General features: G+C 54.8%; 1 protein-coding gene across 6 annotated transcripts in view; it reads right to left on the bottom strand.

The window, feature by feature from the left end:
- The window catches only part of IQSEC2 (IQ motif and Sec7 domain ArfGEF 2), a 75,708-nt gene continuing 55,972 nt past the window's right edge, over positions 1-19,736 (bottom strand). For 4 of the 6 annotated variants that reach the window (XM_081808831.1, XM_081808832.1, XM_081808833.1 and 1 more), the window contains 13 exons: positions 18,792-19,053; positions 17,450-17,851; positions 14,726-15,621; positions 13,107-13,268; positions 12,509-12,631; positions 11,372-11,538; positions 8,787-8,926; positions 7,951-8,076; positions 5,931-6,030; positions 5,200-5,361; positions 3,429-3,602; positions 2,890-2,939; positions 1-2,304 (listed from right to left, as the gene is read on the bottom strand). In XM_081808831.1, coding sequence (XP_081664957.1) covers positions 1,339-2,304; positions 2,890-2,939; positions 3,429-3,602; positions 5,200-5,361; positions 5,931-6,030; positions 7,951-8,076; positions 8,787-8,926; positions 11,372-11,538; positions 12,509-12,631; positions 13,107-13,268; positions 14,726-15,621; positions 17,450-17,851; positions 18,792-19,053 — 3,730 coding nt within the window. In that variant the 3' untranslated portion in view covers positions 1-1,338. The remainder of the gene's footprint in view (positions 2,305-2,889; positions 2,940-3,428; positions 3,603-5,199; positions 5,362-5,930; positions 6,031-7,950; positions 8,077-8,786; positions 8,927-11,371; positions 11,539-12,508; positions 12,632-13,106; positions 13,269-14,725; positions 15,622-17,449; positions 17,852-18,791; positions 19,054-19,736) is intronic. The other 2 variants (XM_081808836.1, XM_081808835.1) reach the window with 2 other exon arrangements.

Raw genomic sequence — 19,736 nt, 5'->3', positions numbered from 1 at the left:
TGAGCACAAGGTCTTTTATGAGGCATCAAATATACATTCTTATATACAAGGAGGAAAAAAGACAATGCCTGAACCCCAGCTCCTCTCCGTACAGCCCCTCCGGCTGCTGCCCTCCCCCGCCCCCAAGCCCCTGGGTCCCTGGACCTTCATACAGCCAGGGTCTGTCTGTCTGTACTGCAGCCCACGGTGGAGGGGGGGAGGGGGAGGCAGGAGCTGAGAAAGGAGCTGGGTATGCGGGGCAAGAAGAGGAGCTGGGGCTTGTAAAAAATATATTTATAATAAATAAACAGGGCTGTAAAGGGGCTGGAGAGGCAGCAGAGATTTTGACGGACAGAAGGACTCAGGCATCCTGGCTCCCAGCCCCCGCTCTGATGGCTTCAATCTGCCTCAGGAAGGACATCATGGGCTTATGGTGGCCCTCTGGGAGCCTCTCTCCCCAGGGCTAATGCTGGGTGCCCTTGCCCCAGCGAGGTGTATGTGGGCAAGAAGATCTGTAAAGTGCATTGTCTTCGGTTGTAGGTGGGGTAGGTGTAAGGGAATGGGGGGGGGGGCATGCAATATGGGTGAGGGAGGGCAGTGCCCTTCTCATCCCAGACCTGAGCCCCCGCCCCCCAAACTTGTCTGGACTTTGATCAGGGTAAGAACGTTGCTGTGAGAGGCAAGGTCCTGAAGCTGAAGAGGTATGGGCTGGGGCCCACTGGAGAAAGGACAGAGGCTGGTTCTGGAGGGGAAGCACTGCCCCTTTGGGGGGCCAGCCTTAGTGGGGGCCCACCCACCGAGGGCACCGACAGCCCTGTTCCTCTGGCAGGTGGAGAGACACATGGAGGGATTTAGCCAGGCCCTGAGGTCTGAGAGAGGGCCGAGCCAGCTGAGGTTTGGCCACAACTCTACAGAACTCCCTCCTAGCCCCGTGTGGCTAGAGGTGCTCTGGGGAAGCCTTCACCCTCACCGCTCCTGACACCTGCCTGCCCTTCTCTACCAGCCAGAGCTGACAGGGAGCCCACACTGGCCCAGAGGTCTGAGGCCACCTCTGGGGAGCGGGGGTCGGGGTGGGGGATGGAGAGAGGAAAAAAAATAAAAAAAAAAGGACGAGGATCTCCAAAAGGTCCTCACCACTCCCCAGAGCTTGAGAGCCCTGTGTCCAGGCTTCAAGTGGCAAGGATCCTTGAATCTGGAAGGAAACCCCACGGCACCTGTTGGGGGTTAGAGGAGAGGTTCCGAGGCAGGGAGGAAGTGGGGAGGAGGACATCTCTATGTGTATATATATTTTGGAAAAACCGGGGAATCTCTTGTGGATTCCCCAGACCTCCCTGGGCCCCAGCTCGCTCCCTCCGTTCATCAGACCACGGTGCTGATCCGGCTTGGCTTGGCCTTGGGGTTCGCACTGGGTGGGTTGGCCGTGCCAGGGGGCCCAGAGGCGTGCAGTGGGCCATGGGGGGAGGTGGGCGGCAGGGGCGAGTGTGGGGTGTGGGGTGAGGGTGGGGGCAGGGGTGGGTAGGAAGGATGGGGTGGGATGGGGGAGTGCGGTGACAAGGGTGACTGGGGGTGGTGAGGGTGGGAGTAGGAGCCCCCTGGTGGCCGGGATCCAGGGCCCCCAGTGGCCCCCGCTGCTGGCATCATCTGTGGGTGGTGGCTGAAGATGAAGTGCTTGGGGCCCTGTTTGTGGGCTGGAGGGTGCTGGGGGGCAGGACTGTACAGGGGCAATGGGGATGTGGGCTGGTGCAGGGGGTGGCGGCCATGTGGAGCAAACTGAGGGTGTCCTCCAGCCCCCCGTCGGGGGGCCCTGCCTGGCCGGCCCAAGGTATAGTGCTGGGGGCCTGGGACTGGGCCGTGGGCATGGAAGTGGCGATGTGGCCCCACGGGTGGGGCCGAGGCGGGCGGTGGTGGGATGGAGGCCAGCTGGGGCAGGGGTGGGGGCTGCTGAGGAGGTGGGGGAAGAGGGGGCTGCTGGGGTGGGAGGTAGGGTGGCGGGGCAGGGCCTGGTCCTTGGCAATATTGGGCATGCAGGGCCTGGAGCTTGGACTGCCCGTCAGGCAGCACCCCCAGGCCACCGTGGCTGTGACCGTGGTGGTGGTGGTGGTGGTGGTGGTGGGTGGAAGAAGCAGATGAGGAGGAGGCAGAGGCCTGGCCCGTTGGCGGTGGTGGCATCTGGAAGGGCCCCTTGCCCCGCTTGCTTCCAAACAGGGAGCCCAGGAAGGATGAGGAGTTGGAGACGGGCCTCTGGCTCTTGTACTCCTCTGGCGGCGGGGGTGGGGGTGGAGGTGGCATCCTCTGGTGAGGGCGTGGACTGCTAATAACAGACCCCTGGAAGCGGGGAAGGGGGGGGAAAGTCAGGCCAGTCTAAGATTTCCTAAACCCCCAACCCTAAACTCCACCCGGTCCCTGAGGGCTGGAGCTGGGGAGACAGGAACGCCCAGGGCGTAATGAAAACCAGTAACAGTCCTGTGCTTTGTACATGGAGCCCCCCAGCTTGCAGGGCTCTGCTGGCGCATCCACTATCTCATCTGAGCCTCCGCTGGGAGAGAAACAATCAGTAGGACCTCCTCCTCATCCCCCTTTTGCAGGCCCCGAGACACAGAGTGACTTGCTCCAGCTCAAAGAGCAGGACTTGGAGGGGAGAGCTTCTCATGGTCCAACTCCAAGGGCATCTCTACTCAGAGTCGGCCCTGGGGTTGAGAGGGGGCTAGGGAGAGTGGAAGACAGACTGAGAGACAGGCAGAGTGAGGACAGACAGAGTTGAGGACAGATGGAGAGAGTGGGTGGCTGGGAGAGGCAGCCTCGAGGTCCCCATCAGGGAAGAGGGGAAGCCACAGGTCCCCGCCTCCTCTGGGGCCCCGTGGCAGGGCAGGGCTCATGCAGAGGGCGAGTGGGGCAGGAGCTGGCACTTACTTCGATGGTGCTGTCCAGCGATCCCACGCTGTTACGCCGCCCCCGCTTCCCTGCACCCACAAGCAAGGAGCCCAGCGTCAGAGCAGCAACCCCCCTCCCCACCCTGCTGGGCTCCAGAGCTGGGCACCAGGCCTGGGCCCCTCCCGGGGACAGACACCCCTATCCCCTTTCCCCCGTTGAAGAGGGGAAGGTGGGGAGGAGGAGAGGTGGAGGAGGAGGCGTGAGAGGAGGAAAAGATGGAGAAGGAGGAGAGGTGGTGCTGGAGAGATAGAAGAGGAAAGAGAGGAGGAGAGGTGGAGCAGCGAGAGAGAGGGGCTAAGACTGTGGCCCCACTTCACACTCCCTGGCCCAGACTCTGGGCTCCACCTGATCTGACCTGGCTCCCGGGCCCCCTGTGGTGCCACGCCCAGGGCTCTGGATAAAGGCAGGGTGCGTGCAGGTGTGGCGGGTGCAGGGAAGGCTGGCGGCCAGTGACAGGAGGCAGAGAGGACACCCGGTCCCACATCTCCCCAGCCAGGGCGGGGGCCCCGAAGACTTGCCTGCGTCAGAGAGGTCTCGCAGGGAACTGCTGAGCGCGCCCCGTTTGAGCCCATCGCCTGCCCCATACGTGTCCTCCAGGCTGCTGCGGGCCAGTGTGCCATTCACTGAGTCCTTGGCCCCTCCGGGCTGTGAGGCGTTAGTCCGCATCATACCTTTCTGCTTCTCTAGCTCCGCTGGGTAGTAGCGGGGGAGACAGGGACAGAAGGTCAGGGACAGGAGTAAAAGGCCACCTGACTGACCCCAGCCCTCCATGAGCCCTCCCCATCCTTGCCTGCTCTCTCCCCAGGCCTCCTGCTTTGCCCCCTGGACAGGCAGCACGCTCCCCCCAAACCTCAGCTCCATCTCTGAAGTCCCCCCCGCCCCCCCCCGCCCCACAGCGCCCCACAGCGCCCAGCCCCGTTTTGTGCCATCTCCCCTGGTTGGGTTTTCCCTCTGTTCCTCCTCTGGTGCTTGCTCTTCCCGCTCCTCCAGCTCCTCCCCCCTTCCTCTCGTTCTCCTTGCTCCCTCTTGCTCCCGGCTCCCCTGCCCACTCTCAGTCTGCTCTTCCCAACCCACCCCTGCCCTTCAAAACAGAGCTTCACAGCTGCTGGTCACAGCAGGGGCAGGAAGGCCCTTGTGGATTACAGCAAAGGGCAATCCTTCCAAAGTCCGCTCAGTTCTCAGATATCTTGCTCCACAGTCCAGGGCTCCTGGAAGTACAGGAGCAGGAAACCAACAGGAATCGAAGCCTCTATTATTATGTGCCAGCTGTATGCTGGGAGCTGTGCGTACTTGATCTCGCTCCATCTCACAACAGTTCAGAGGTAAGTATTATCATCCACATTTTTCAGAGGAAGAAACTGAGAACCTGAGAAGTCACAGAGCTTGCCCAAGGTCATACAGCTGGAAATGGGGGAGCCCATATTCTGGAAGCAGGTCTGCCTGAGTCCAAAGCCTGCATTCTCCAGCCTCTTTACACCCCCACCTCTCCGAGGAGGTCATGGAGACTTCTATCGCCTTCCCCCTCATCTTGGTATGCTCGCCCCTCTCCTGGGTCTCAGGGATCTTGTGAATTGAAATGTGTGACCCTGCCTTGCTGAGGAGTAGCGTCGACCCTGGGACGTTGAAGAGCTCACCAAGCAGCTGTCCACTGCCTCAGTTTCTCTCTCTGTGTCTGCCTGTCTCTTTCTCCTCAACACCATGTTACTTAACTGTGACTGCTTAGCCTGGAGAAGAGAAAACTTGGAGGGCATCGAGTGGAATGAGATGTGATCTCTATTTCCCATTATATATGCTGAAAATGACTTGATGTGGCCCTCTGGGGGCCAGAAAGATGGGCGATGGGGACTCAGCTCAGGAACTGGAATGTGGGAAGAGGACACCTTGTCTACCTTACCTCATCGAAATGCCACAACTCTGTGAAGGAGATTTCATCTTCCCAATGTCATGTATGAAGAAATTGGGGCTCTGGGAGTCAGGCAACTTGCCCCGGTTTACCTAAATAATGAGTAGCAAACCTGGGATCTGAAACTGGAGTCCTACCTCCAGAACCCTGATTCTTCTCCCTGCTGCCTTTCAATAGAAGGAAGAGTTGGTTCATAATTAGGGCCTGGAGTAATAATCAGCCATTCAGAGGTAATGAGCCCTTTGTCACTGAAAGGTTCCTAGAATGAGGGTAGGAAGGCTGGACAAGCTAACCCTCAACTCTGAGATCCTCAGAGGACAGGATTCTTGGTGTCTGCAGGCTGCTGTGTCAGGAAAAGGGGAAAGAGGCGCCGCTGGGCTACTCACACTCCACGCGGTATTTCTCCATCTCCTGCACCTCGGCAATGGACTCGCGCAAGTCGGACGTGAAGCGCAGCCGGTCCTGGAGGCTGGGCGCATTGAAGATGATGAGGACTTTGCGTTCCCCGCCAGGTACTGCGGACAGCAGCTTGATCCCAAACTGGTAATCTGTGCGGAAGGGGGAGGTCAGGCACCTCTGTCAGGACTGAAGCCAAGTGGCTCACACGTGCATTGGTTTTTCTACTGTCCAACTCTGATCCAGCCTCCTCTCTGCTCAAGCATCTTTAGCGGCTCCCCTTTGTCCCCCCGAAGCCCCCAAGCTCCTGGTAGTCATGGCCCCGTTACTCCCTATACTCCAGATACGAAGGCAAGCTGGACTCGAGCTGCTCTCTCGAACCCCTTCCTTCACACCTCTGCCTCTACTCACATTGCTTCTGCTGCCACCCAACAAAGCTCCTCTGGCTCAGTCCTTCAAAGCGCAGCGTGATCACCATCTCTTCGGCCCACCAGAAAACATACACACCGCGGTTCTCGGCCAGACCACGAGTTCCCCAGGGCATGGACCCCAATTATACTTCACCCCAGCCTGCCCTGCATCCCAGGACCACGTAGGTGCTTTGGAGACCTTAGTCCCATTGTAAAGGGCTCCAAAAAGCTGGTGGTTGGTATGGATGAAGGAGGAGCACAGGGGCCATGGCATAGACTTTTGGGATGCTGGGATCCAAGAAGGGACTCACATGAATTCTGGAAGAGCTGCATGTGCATTTCCACGAGAGGAAAGGACTGACGGAAGCTGTACGTCACCAAGATCTTCTTCTTCTGGAAAATTTTGGTGACCTTTGGCAGGGGGCGGGAAAAAGACAAGAGGCAGGGTTTGGGGTGGGGAATTTCCACATGACACCTATTTCTCATAGCCACCCTCCCCTCCCACCGCCACTAGCAGACATAAACACACAAACACACATACCCACGAGTTGGGAAGAACTGAAGCTTGAGGAGCAGAACGGGAGAGACGGGAGAAAATGCAAGTTCCTCATGTAATGACGACGCACAACAGGCATTTACGATTTTTACAGGAAGTAACTGAATGCTGTTCTCTCCAGAAAGCCCGTTCTATATCTAACACCTCACACGGACTCCCCCACCCTGCTCCCTTCCGGGAGCTTCCAGAGTGCTGCTTCGGTGCCTTTCACCATGAGGCTTTAGGTGAGCACTCTGAGGGTGTGGTCGCCCCCTGCTGGACCGGGAGCGCCAAGAGGAGTCTGGTTTTCGTGTTTCTTGCCCCCCCCCCATCCCCCCCCAAAGAACCCAGCAAACAATGGCAAATGCCAATGAACCCATGTCTAGAGTTAAGGAGTCTTCCTCTCAATAGCCCAAGGTCTTTATCAAGGACTTGGGCACTCTGGATTTGACCACCATAGGCTGTGAACACCTCAGACAGTCTCCAAGTGGTGTTCAAAAGTAAAGTATTTCATTTCAGGACAGTTACAGCACACGGTTATGCAGAGCATTTTTTTTTTTTTTTTTTTTTTTTTAGTCCTTCAGACTGTGAGCTCCCGAGAGCAAGGACTGAGTCTCACTCATCTCTGTGAACCCAGTGCCTAGCATGGGGCTGGACACACACAGGCGTCAGTGCGTGACAGGTGGTGAGACATTTACTCAGCACCTGTGTGGGCCAGGCACTCCTCTGGGTTAGGCTATTCCACATCTGACTTCTTAACTCCATTCTCATGACAACCCCATGAGATAGGGATTAGCCCCACTTCACAGAGGAGGAAATTGAGGCTTAGAGAAGGCATCGGAGGGGCTTCATCTAAAGCGGCAATTCTCAACTAGGGGTGACTTTGAACCCCGGGGGACATCTAGCAACGTCTGGAAACAGTTTTGGTTGAAGGAGTGCTTCTAGTATCTAGGAGGTCGAGACCAGGGATGCTGTCCTCCAATGCACAGGATAGCGCCCCCCCCCAACAAAGAAGAGTTATCCTGCCCCAAATGTCAATAGTGTTGAGATTGAGAGACGCTGTTCTAAAGAAGAAAAGACCACGGGGGTGGGGTGGTGGTGGGGAGACAGGTCACTGTCCTCAAATCCCTGAGGAGCTGTCTCAGAGCAGGAGAACACTTGTTCTCTGTGATTGCAAGGGCCCAGGGAAGATGGTTAGAGGAAACCCATTGGGAGACAGTTTCTATCAGTCAGAGCTGTCTAACCAGGAAACTGTCTCCGCAGTGATGCAAGCAGGGGGCCATGCAGGAAACTGGTTCTTGCCCCGGGGAAAGAGGTTGGACGGGAGACCCTGAAATTCTCTTCCCACCAGCAGGGTCCTTAAGAGTCCCAGCTCTAAAAGATGCACGTCTACAGTGGTGACGAGCTTGGTTTTAAGACTCACTTCCAGCATCCTGACCACCCGAAGGTTTCAGAGTGACCCCAGGGTCACAGGTTCATCTCCTTCCAGCCAACACTCTGGGCTACGGAGATGGACAGGGACTTTTCCTACCGCTTCCCAGGTTGTATGTCTGTCAACTCCCCTGGTCCTCACATTTTCTCCCCCTGTGGCACTGTCGCCACCTCCAAATGGATCCGAGAGGGAAAAGAGGGGCAGAGGGGGCCTGTGCCTTATCCGAGACTGCGCAGATACCATGGCAAAGCACCTCACCCACCACGCCCCCACCCGCCAACGTTAACATGGTTCACCCCAGACCCAGGGTCCAAGCTCACCACCTCCCCTTCGTTTCCGCCCCCCACCGCCCCAGTGCTCATACCACAAGGAGATCGTTGAAGAGGAAGACTTCCCGCTGATGCAACCCTAGCCGCTGGGGGCGGTTTGGATCTGGCACCTCATAGAGTTGACAGCAGCAAACCAGTCGACGGTGGGGAAGAGACAAGACCTAGGCAGGCATGGGGAAATAGGAGTCAGCAAGGCTAGCACGCCAGCTTCGGGCCTCCGGCACCTTATCATTCAACCTCAAGAGGAAGTCTACCTCTGATCTGTATCACTGTCACTCTGACACGAGGAGTCTGAGCAGCGGAGGCCTGGGCTTGCCTTTGTCCGTAGAGCTCTCTCTGTCTGGAGTACCTTTCTTGCCCAGTTCCATATTCCACTCTTCCTCCAAACCCCAGTTCTAGTGACTGAAAATGACCTCTCCCTCCTTGCTGCTCCCTTAGACTGACGATAAGGCAGACGTATTGGGCTGACATCCCCACTCCCAGTCTGTGAATGCCCCCAAGGATGGAGACTCTGTCTGATTCGTATCTGTGTCCCTACTCCCTAGTGAAATGCTGGGCTCTGTGGAAAGGCATCTGTAAATGTTTGTTGACTACAAGACCAGAGGGTGTTCTTGGTTTTGGTTATCAGCTAACTATTAGCTTGGCTCCTCACCTGGGATGGAGAGGCAAAACCACAGGTGGGAAGGATGTGTGCTAGATTCATTCCGCCAAGAGGGTCTCACTCTGCACCACGACCCCTGAGGAATGCATTATCACCCACTCCATCAGAGGGGGGAGTCTGGGGCTCAGAGAGGGGTACTGACTTACCTATCACTCAGTGGCAGAAGCCGACTCAAACCCTGTCCCCTCTGCAGCCTCCCAAGGCACTCACCGGTTTCTTGCCCACAATCATGCGCTCCACGGCCTGCACCTGGGACACATGGTCATCATTGGTTCGCAGTTCACGCCCCTGGATACGCTGGTAGATGCCCACGAGGAGGTCTCGGGGGATGTCCTCACCATTGTCAACCCCTGGGGAGGGGAGCGACACAGGGATATATTGCATGATGTGGGGAGTGGGTGGCAGGGGTTCTCCACAATGTCCCACACTGAGGCAGGAGTGCAAACAATGGCTAGGACTGGAGGGAGCGGGCACCCTCAGTCCCCTGGTCAGGAGGACTGGGCCAGAAAAGGCGTCCTTTGCCAAGCAACTGGATAGTAGCAAGTTGCCTTCTTTCCCAGTGTGGGGATTTTTTTCTAGGCAACTCAGAGCACACTGTGATGAAAATAATCAGATAGCTTTGCCTTTCTAACTAGCAAAAATAATGTTAAATGATATATCCAGTGTTAATAAGGGGGCAGGGAAGTGGGCACGTATATTAACATAACTGTTTCGGAAGGTAACTTGGCAAAAGCCTAAATATTCCGTGATTCTTTTTCTAGGAATCTGCTCTAAGGAATTACTCAGAAATATGTGCAAAGATTCAGGTACGAGTGCTACTTACAGGAAAACTTCGAAACAACCTAAGTTCTCACAATAGAGGCATAATTAACTAAAGCTGAGTGTATCCACTTAAAATAATTCACAGCTATTCAAAACTTGATGTTTACAAAAAGCATGAGAAAATTCCTGTAGCAAGGTAAGTGGGAAGAGCAGGGTAATAAATTACATTCCTGGCATGATCTTAACTGTATAAAAAGTTACATATGCATAGGGAAAAAAAGACTAGAAAACAGCAAAATATCAACCACGGTTGCCAACAGGGGGCAGAATTCAGGATGATTAAACAATTTTTTCTCATTTGCTCTATTTCCATAATTTCTGGGTATGAACAAGTATTCATTTCGTTTGTTTGTTTGCTTATTTATTTAATAATTGGAGGGGCAAGAAACACACATATATAATACATATATACATATACATGTACATACATACATTTATGCGTACGTATATATATTTGTATATATGTATATGTGTATATATGTATATATATTTGGAGAGGTACCGCCTCTCCAAACACACACACAATACATATATACACATATATGTACGCACATATACACATGTAAGCACATATGTATGTACATATATGTGCGCACATATGCGCACGCACATATACGAATGTGTGCACACACACACATACATACAGAGAGAGGAGGAGGGAGGGAGAGAGGATGGGTGAAATGAATGAATGAATGAATGAATGACTAATAGCAGGATTCTGGGAGACAGCTCCAGATGGCCTCTGATCTAACTCCCTCCTCCTAAGTCTACCATCCTTCTCCACTCCTGACTGTCTGCTGAGTGAAACCCACTCACTCTTCCCTCTAACCCTCCTGCTAGAGAAAATGTTTTCTCCTTTGGGAATGCCACGCCTCCTCCTTGGACAGGTGCTAAGAGAACATCCTTCCTCACACCGCCTTTTTACCTCAGCTGCCAAAGAGCTTGAGCCCAGCAACCGCGCACAGCCTGCCGGTCAGCCAATTTGTCTCATCTGTTTGTTTTTCCTCAATTCTATTTCCCTCGTTCATTTCTGTTTAAATAATCCTAACGCCTGCGCCATTTTTCGTAGGCTGCTCTTTGGTGAGATGCCGGGGCTTGACATCAATACGATAAACCAAGAAAAAAACGTCAAGGTGACACCTTTCACCCGGCATTCAAGGCCCTCACATATTGATTCTCACTGACCTTCCCATCCTGACTGTTCTCCCAACACCTTTTCCTACCTCTGTGCCTTTGTATTCTTACCGCTAGGTAAGCCTCCTCTATTACTATTCTGTCACATTATCCATGCCTTCAAGGCCCACCTTAAAATGAAAATGCTACTTCCTTCAGGAAGTGTGTTGGAGGTGGGATCTCCCTCCTCTGAGCTCTGACTGCACTTTTGGCCCGTCTGACATCACGATTCGCTTTTTCTCTTGTGTTGGGTATCTGGTCCTCTAAGTCAGTCTGTCCCACAAACAGACTGTCCCCGAGCTCTCTTGGGGCAGGGGCCATGGTGTCCTTAGTGCCCATCACAGGGCCGGGCACACGGGAGGCACTCAGTCTCAGCTGGCTGGCTGGCTGGCTGGTCAAGGGACTAAGTGAATGCATGGATGGAGGAAAGGGTACAGAGAATAATTAAATAAGCCTTTATGGGCATAAGTAAAGAGGAGTGGGAAAGAGAAAGTGATGCGTCAATGAGTGGATTAGTATAAGCTCTGTAAGAACCAGGGCTTTTCTCTCTCACGTTCACTGCTGTAATAACCCCAGAACCCACTAGGTCAGTATTCGGTGCAGGAATGAGCAGACAAACGATATTTGAGTGAATTAATAGGGGAATGTGGCAGCTTTGGCAGAAAATGAGAGAACATCACAGGCTCATTTCCAGGGAGCCTGTGTGATCTCCCCCCTCCTTCCCTAGCCCACCCCCACCCTGCCCACTCTCCCTTCCCAGGTGAAGGATGGGACAAGCCGATAGGGAGGTCTGGGGTCACCTCTCAGGTTCTTGATGAAGTCATCTAGTTTCATCTTGCGTTCAGCCTTGACGCTGGGACTGTACATGTCGGTATTGAGGAGGATGATAGCGAAAGCAAGGATGAAGATGGTGTCTGGGTTCCGGAACTGGCGCACGAGGGCTGGGTTACACACACAGTACCGCTGGCTGCAGGGCAGGATCAGGGCCAAGGTCAGGCACCAGTGATCTTCACCTACCCACCATCCCTCCCCCCACAACCCAGTCTGGTGCCCCCAACCCTCTCCCCCAAGAAATATTCCCAAGCCTTTCGGGCATGTCCTCTTCCTTCGGTTTCCCCAAGACTAGCATGTAAAAATCACAACCACTACCTTTTATGGAGCTCTGCTAGGGGACTTAGGTACGTTGTGTCATGTAATCCTATCACAATCCTGCAAGGTAGCGATTAGCAGCCCCATTTTACAGAGGAAGTAATGAGGCCCAAAGAGAAGAGGTAACCTGCCCGAGATAATAGAGCTGGCAAATGGCGAAGACAAGATGAAAATCCAGATCTTTCTGACTATAAGGCAAATCCTTCTGCCATTATGGGCAACAGGTTCTTGGCAATTCTTCTGTTTCTCTGCTACCTACCCTGACGTGGTGGAACCAGGATTTCTATCCAGGTCTGCCTGATCCCCAAAGCATGAACAGTAGAGGAGAAGAACTAAGGGTGTTGGGGCACGGAGGCAAACACACCTGAGTTCAAATCCTGGCTCCGCGTCTTACTTGCTGTATGAGCCCGAGCAAGTTACTTAACCTCTCTAAATTTCCGATTTCTTACGTGCAACATGGGAATAATAATGAAAGCCCCTACCTCGTAGGGTTGTTGGGAGTATTCGGCGAAATAATCGTATACAGTGCCTAGCTCAGCACCTGATACCTGGTGAGTAGTTGATAAGCACTAGCTGTAGCTGCTCTTGTCACCTGTTGGACGCCCACCCCAGGTGCTGAGCTGGACGCTTTAGGCTCACTACCTCTGTTCCTCACAACTGCACAACTGCCTGGCAAGACAGGACTTACGATTGCCATTTTCTGGTCAGGAAAGTATGGGGCTCGGAGAGGTGAGGGAAGAGCCCCCTGGAAGGAGGGAAGCAGCTTCGGGAGTGGGAGACAGGCACACCTGAAGGCTTCGATGAGTCGCTCTACTTTCTGGGCCTCGCCTTGAACCCGGATGTGGGATTGGAACTTCCGGAGTGCGTCATCCAAATCCATGGAGGAGAAGTCCATCTCATCCACCACACAGCTGAGGAGCAAAGAAGTAGGTATGGCACTCTCAAGTCCTCTGTAGAAAAACCTCTGCCCTACCCTGACCTGCCCGAGTGGACAAACGCCCCCAGGGCCAGACTGCTAAAATCTGGACCCATGGCCCTCGCATCCTTACGAGGATGGAATGTTTGAAATGGAATCCACCCCAGAAAAATCAAGGCCAGACACATGTTACTAAGGGTCCTTTCCATTGACCCACTCTTTTCAGAGTTCGGAAAACTGAGGTCCAAAGCAGGTCAGAGGACAAGCAGGGCCACCCAGAAGACTTTTAGGGATAGGGCTAAGAGAGATCAAACCTTTTTGAAGTATACAGGGGTATGGGAGCAGGAAGATCTCTTCATCCTGTTTTGTAAGGTTTATCGGAGTGAAAAGGACCAGCTGCCCACTTCCTCCCTCCTGCCCTCGTTTTCCAGGAATCCCTGGCCCAGTCTTCCCCATCCTGGGGTCCTCACTCCAACACGTCTCTGTTGAACTGCTTCTGCCGGTTCCCTAGGAATTCCCCTATCATCTGCCGGCTCAGGCCTTTCCGTTCCAGGATAAAGTGAGCCACTCCCACCGGTGTGTCTGACAGGAAGCCCCGCTCAATCAGATACTGGATGCCCTTCTCTGGCTTCCTGCAGAAAGAGGGGAGGTAGATGAGATGACTGTCCTCAGAAGAACTCGGCCGTCTGTCCCACTGCTTGAACTAATTTGGGGCCCAACCATAGCCTCGGAGAACCAAGGAAGTTGAATATATAATTTGGTCCAATCCCTTCACGGCACAGATGGGAACACTGAGGCCCAAGGAGAGGAAGCCACTCTCACAGAGCTTCCAAATTCCAAGGTATCCTCAACCCAACTCCTTCCTTCCCGGGAGCCACACTATGATGGAAAGAAAATTAAGATCTAATGAGAGGCTGCTCTATGCCAGGGCCTTCCATACTCCCAGCAGGCACAGGGGACTCCTGGGAAAAAGGCCTGAGCTCCAGGCTACGCCCTTTTTTCCAGGTCACAGACCCTCTAAACAGGAAAGCAAAGAGGTTACTTTGTCTGCATCCCACATTGAGCCCAGACAAGGTATTACCCAGCCTCTGTGGGTGGTTCAACCGACAAGTTACGCCCTGCTTTCCACGAGGCCAAATCCGGGTCTGAACTGTCCCATATTCAGAACCCCAGAGCCTGAGGCCCCCCCACGAGACTGGAATTTGGAAGAGACTTTGGTGCCACCGGAGTCACAAGTCCGTTACTTACCAGTTGTATGACTCAGGACAACTCCTTTTACTTCTCCAAGCCTCAGTTCCTTCTCTCTAAAATGGGGACACTACTTCCCACCTTCCTGAGCTATTTCGAGAAGTAAATACAGGTAGCAGTGTCTACTAGACTATGAAGACACAGGCCACTCGCTTTCTCATTCTTTTCTGACCAAATGTCACACTTCCACCCGGCTCCTAAGCACCTGGCACAAGACCAGGCATCTAGAAAGAGCTGGGTCATGGTCACGGACTACTCCAGCACCCCACCTTGGGCCCCCAGCACCTCAAATATACACACCCTGCTAATCAATAGATGGAAGCCCCGAAGCCCAAGGAAGGAACACACCTTGCCCAGAGCTGCACACAGAGTTTGGCCGAAGTCGGTTTAGGGGTCCAGGGCTCCTGTGACTCGGGGCAGGGCTCTTGATACCTCACATCGCCTCCCCACCATAAAGTGGATGTGGGGGAACCAAGGTTCAGAACCCATCCCTATAGACAGCGAACTGGGGAGAAGGAATCTTCTTGCCCAAAGTCCCACAGCCAGTCAGAGGCAGTATTAGGCCTAGAGCTGCCTCTGACAGAGGTAGGGGTGTGTGTGCGTACTTGTGTGCACGCGCGCGTGTGTGTGTGTGTGTGTGTGTATGTGTGTGTGGTGGGGAGGGCTTTCTCTTCGGCCGCCCTGCTGCCCATCCTCTTCCCCGAAAAGGCCAGGGAGAAAGCCCGTCCACAAAACAAGACGGCCGGCGGAAGCAGGGCCTCTGCTTGGAGTTCAGCCCCAGCGGTCCGAACGCCCCTAGCAGGGGAGGGAGGGCTGAGGAGGCAGGGGAGGGAGCACGTACTTGTTGAACAGGTTGAGGCCAATTCTGTAATGCCGCCTCTGCACCACGTCGTTGTTAAAGGCTGGCGAGTCCCAGCTGTGCCGCGTCTCCCGCTGGTAAGTCTGCTTGCACAGGCCTGTGGCTGGAGGCTCCCTCAGGCTGTCCCTCGAGGAGGAGCCAGAGCTGCAGTTGATGGTCTCGTTGGAATTGCTGGAGCTCTCGAGGCTCTCATTATCTCCACCATCAGAGTTCTCGCCTGCTGCCTCGCACTTCCCCAACCTCCGACCCCCAGCCACACCACTGGGCCCGGTGCCACTGTTGGGGGCTGGGGGCAGGGGCCCTGGCGGGGCTGGGGCTGGGCCCTCCGGGGCTGGGTAGTGGCGGTGTGGGATCGGGGCCCTGCCCGGTGGCCCCTTGTGCTTCAGGGTCCCATGGGGGCTGCAGCCATCAGCCTCATACACCAGCTGGCGGTGGACAGAGCCGCGATCTGAGCGGTCGCTCAGGTCCACGGAGCTGTCACTAGGAGGCTCAATGGTAAGCAGGGGGAGGTGGGCGGCCCGCAGCCGGAAATCCCGGCACTCCAAGCACCCAGGACCCCTGCGAGTGCCTTCCTCACGGGCACCATCTTCCCGGGTCCCTGGTGGCACTGGTGGAGGAACTGGCGGGAGAGGGGCTGGTGCCCAGAACTCGGGCCGGCCCTGGGGTGGGGGCTCTGTGCTGGGCAGTCGCTCAGGGGATGGTGGGGGAACTGGGTCATCCAAGTAGAGGGGAAGATCACTGAAGGATGTGGCCGAGCTGTCCTCCTGCTGTTCCTTTGACTCCCGCTTCTCCAGTTGGGCTGACCCTGGCTCCTCAGACATGGGCCCTGATGGGTGGCAGTTCAGGGCCTCATCAATGGATTCAGCCAGAGACTTTACCTGTGTGGGCGGAAAGGGGAAGGGGGAAAGGGAGAGAAAGGAAGGAAAGATGAAGGGAAGGAGGGTGGGATGGTGCAAGGGGGGGAATGAGGAAGGGGGAAAGGGAGGGGAGGAGGGAGGGAGGAAGGGAGGATGGGAGGGAGGGGAAAAGGGGGAATCTTCCTAATGGGTCAGCCAAGAAGAAGTGGGTCCCCTCCCCCGCCTCCATAGGTTCTCTGCAGTATATGAAACAACTCCCAGGGAGCCATTGTGAGCTCACAGGAGCTGGGTAATGGTGCCAAGTTCGCTTCTCAAATGTCTCAATACCTCCTTCATGTCCCTATAGACCCAAGCCAAATGCCACCTCCTCCTTGATTCAATCCATATTTCTTGCCTCTGCCATCCCCCAGGGTAAACCCAAATCTCGGCTTCCTCCGGGCTCCCAGAGCCCTCCGTCTGGTTCTGTCTTAGGAAATGCATAATATTTATTATGTGAGAATCCAAACCATGGCTGGTAACTCGGCTTCTCTGCGGTATCCAGCCTCCAAACTGGTCTCTAATGATCCCTACCTCTTGGTATCTACACCCTTATGTACCACACTGTCCCAGGCGTGGTCTGTGGAACCAACAGTATATGGCAGAAGGGATGGGATGTCACTTCCGAGATTAGGTTATGAAAGACTACAGCTTCCTTCTTGAGCACTCCTGTTCACTCTGCTCTCGTGCTCTCTCTCTCTCTCTCTCTCTCTCTCTCAGACCCCTTGCTCTGGGGGAAGCCACACCATGAGCAGTCCTATGGAGATGCCCACATGGTGAGGACCTGAATCCTCGTGCCAGTAGTCAAGTGAGTGAGTTTGGAAGCAGACCCATCAGCCCCAGTCAGGTCTTCAGAGACTGTGGTCCCACCCTACAGCCTGATTGGAGCCTCATGAGAGACCCTGAGCCAGAACCACCAGCCAAGCCACTCCCAGGTTCCTGGCCCTCAGAAACTGTATGAAGTAATACATGTTTCTTGCTTAAGCTCAGTCTTTAAGTTCAGTTTTAAGCTACTGAATTTTGGGGTCATTTGTTACACAGCAATGTAACTAATACATGTAACTAATGTACTTCTCCATTGGATGTGGACAGCACTGATAGCTGGCCCCAGGCCTGGTTCCTCAATCTCTGCACCAGACTGTGATCCCCTCTCCCCCATTCTCCCCGATCCTTTCTCATGGCTTGGAGCACACTATTTCAGGAGACAGCCACGCACACACGTCTGCCATTTCCTACTGGCCTCGTAGATCCTTAAGAACAAGGACCCTGGAAGGCTCTCATCTGTCTCTGTCACGGTACCCAGCACAGAGCCTGGTCCCTAGGAGTGCGGTATAAGGGAAAGGGCACAGAGTTTGGAACCAGACAGAGCTGAGTTCCACTCCAGCTTGGAGCAGTCACTTCGCCTCTCAGGGACTTGGGGCCTCAGTCTCCTTCTCCGTAAAGCTGGGAAAACACCACCACCACCATCACCCCCCCACGCCGGTCTTGCAGACTGTTATGAGGCACACCCAGCCCCTGGCACACAGTAGGAGCTCATCACTTGTGAGTTAGGCCTGAACTTGACAGTGGATCAAGTTCCAAAGAGTGGGAACGTAAATTTTCTTATGTGTTCTCCACACCTAGATTTTTAACTTGCTTCTTTTAACGATCTGATCCTTTCCTCTGGCCAAATCTTTCTCATCGATCTCACAGCCCCTCCTCAAATGCTTGCCAGGCAACTCCTTTTGGTATGGAATATAGGTAAAGAGCGGGAGGAGTAGCCAGCGCATGGGGATGGGGTTGGGGAGGAAAGGCCCTTTGCAGGGATGCTGACCTGTTTGGAGAAGGAGTCCTCGAGCTCTGTGATGTCATTAGAAAACTCTCCGGATGTGGTGACAGAGCTTCCGCCACCATCGATGCCCCCTCCACAGGAGCCTCCGTAGGGGAGCCCTCGTTCGAGCCGGTGGCTCCGAGCACCAGCCATGGCGCCCTCGTCCAGCGAGGCAGGCTTGCCCTCGAAGTACGCGGGGTTCTGTGCCTTCTCGTACTCTTCGAAGGAGAACTGCATCCTCATGTTGGAAAGGATGATGCGGCGGGACATGCGGCTCTCTGAGGCTGAGCTGCGGAGCCGCTCAAAGTTCTTGTTCATGCGGTACTGGCGAAAGGCCGTCTGGATGGTCCTGGCAGCCCTGCGGCTCAGGAAGGAGCCCCCATACTTCCTCTCCAGCATTTCCACCTAGCAGGGGAGGGTCGAGGGGAGCAAGGTCAGAAACTCACGCCAGCCTCATTCATCTCCCTGGGCCTCAACCACACCACCGCCCCCCCCCCCCCAGTCACAGCGAACTGCCTAGAGTTGCCTGGACATGCCAGGCTGGGCTCTGTGTGGTGTCCTCACTGTAATCTTCGATAGCGCTTGTCACATGGGGCTGGGTTGTGGTTTTCTTTCTTATTTACAAGAAGTAGAGGTACATTATTCAAAAAAAAAAAAAAAGTTCGAAAGAAAACCCAGAGAAGCCAAAAATGGAGAGAAAGTAAGAAATAAATTGAGAGCCGGAAGGAGGAAAGGAAAGAGGAAGAGAGAGAAAGAAGATGGAGAGGAAGGAAGGGAGGGGGAGTGGGGAGAGAGGGAAAGAAAGAAGGAAGGAACAAAGAGAGGAAGGAAGATTGGTTTGCCTGAAGTCCCGATACCTAGGAATAACCACCATTAACATTTTGGTATATGTCCTTCCAGGTTTGGTTTTTGGTTTTTTTTTTTTTCTGTACATGGTATTTTGTGCCCCCCCCACCTTTTTTTTAAGCTAAATGATATCTTGTGTGATATATGTGATATAGTATAGCACACTCTTCTGAAAGTGTCAAGATATGTGTGTGTTTCTCCTATTTGACAGATTTTTGGAGGACTGGGTCCGGGTCTCATTCATCTTTATGTCTCCAGTGCAGGCTTGGAGCTCAGTCGGTGTTTGTTGAGTGAACAGGAGACTCAGCGGATGGGTGGTGAATGAGTGGGTGAATCCCCAGTAGGGTGAAGGATCTTAGAGCTAGTCTCCCATTCTAGGCTCCCTATCCCTCCCTGGATACCACCCTCAAATGCCACATCCCGATCCCTCCCTTGGTTCTCTTGCACCCCCATTCCCGCTCCCAGCTCCCATTCCCAGCCAGAGCCATCTCCTCTGCACCTTCTTGTCCTGCAGGTCCGTGGAGAGTTCATAGCTGTCCGATAGGGCCTTGGAGCGCTTTATCTCCTCCTCCTCCTGCTTCCTCAGGGCGACACTGGCTGGCTGGAGGCGAGCTCGCTGAGCCCAGGGAAGGCCCACCCCAGCTGGGGGGCCCCCCATGTGGCTGCTGGTGGGGGGCAGCTGGCTCAGCCGGTAGGGGGGTTGGCTCCCAGGACTATCAACTGCTGTGCTCAGGTCACTGCCTGGGGCATCACCCTCCACACTGTGGGGATGAGATAAGATGAGCCAGGATGTGGGACCGGGAGATGGGCCTGCTCAGCCAGACTGAACGTGGGTGGACCAGATCCCCTTCCCACAACACCATCCTCCCCAGCTTCCTCACAGACATAGGAACCCCAACTTTTAAAGGCCAGAGGGGAGTTCTACCCTCCCCTCCAAGCTGCCCTTTGCAGTCCCTTCCCTTCAGGCCCCCTTGTCTTCACAGCCCTACCCTCAGTGCCCTTCCGCCCCACCGCTCACAGCTCCAGCTGCTTAGACTCATTTACCTCAAGGCTGGGTCTTCTCACAGGCTTGTCCCCGTTCCTACTCACGCCGCACACCTGGCCCCTTCATGGCTACGTCCCCTCATAGCCTTATCCCCAGACCAGTTTCCTCCTAGTCTTGTCCACTCAAGTCCCTTTTTCTAATAGTCCTGGCCCCTAACAACTCCATCCCCAAACCCTCCTTCCCTTCATGGACCAGTTCCCTCACAGCCCCCACCCCCCCAGTCCCCTTCCCCTCTCAGCTCCAGCCCGCCATGGCTCTGTCCCCAACACTGTGTGCTGCAGTTTCCCTCCCACCCTGATCCCCCAGCACCACCCCAGATCAGCCCTGACCCCAGGCCTGGGGCCCACTCCTGCATCCTGAGCCTCCAGACTCACCCCTCCCCTCCCAAGCCCTACCCCC

This window comes from Leptonychotes weddellii, chromosome X, assembly GCF_054177405.1.
Source record: "Leptonychotes weddellii isolate Sample4059 chromosome X, ASM5417740v2, whole genome shotgun sequence".
Taxonomy (NCBI): domain Eukaryota; kingdom Metazoa; phylum Chordata; class Mammalia; order Carnivora; family Phocidae; genus Leptonychotes; species Leptonychotes weddellii.
This window is presented reverse-complemented; position numbering and strand designations above follow the sequence as displayed.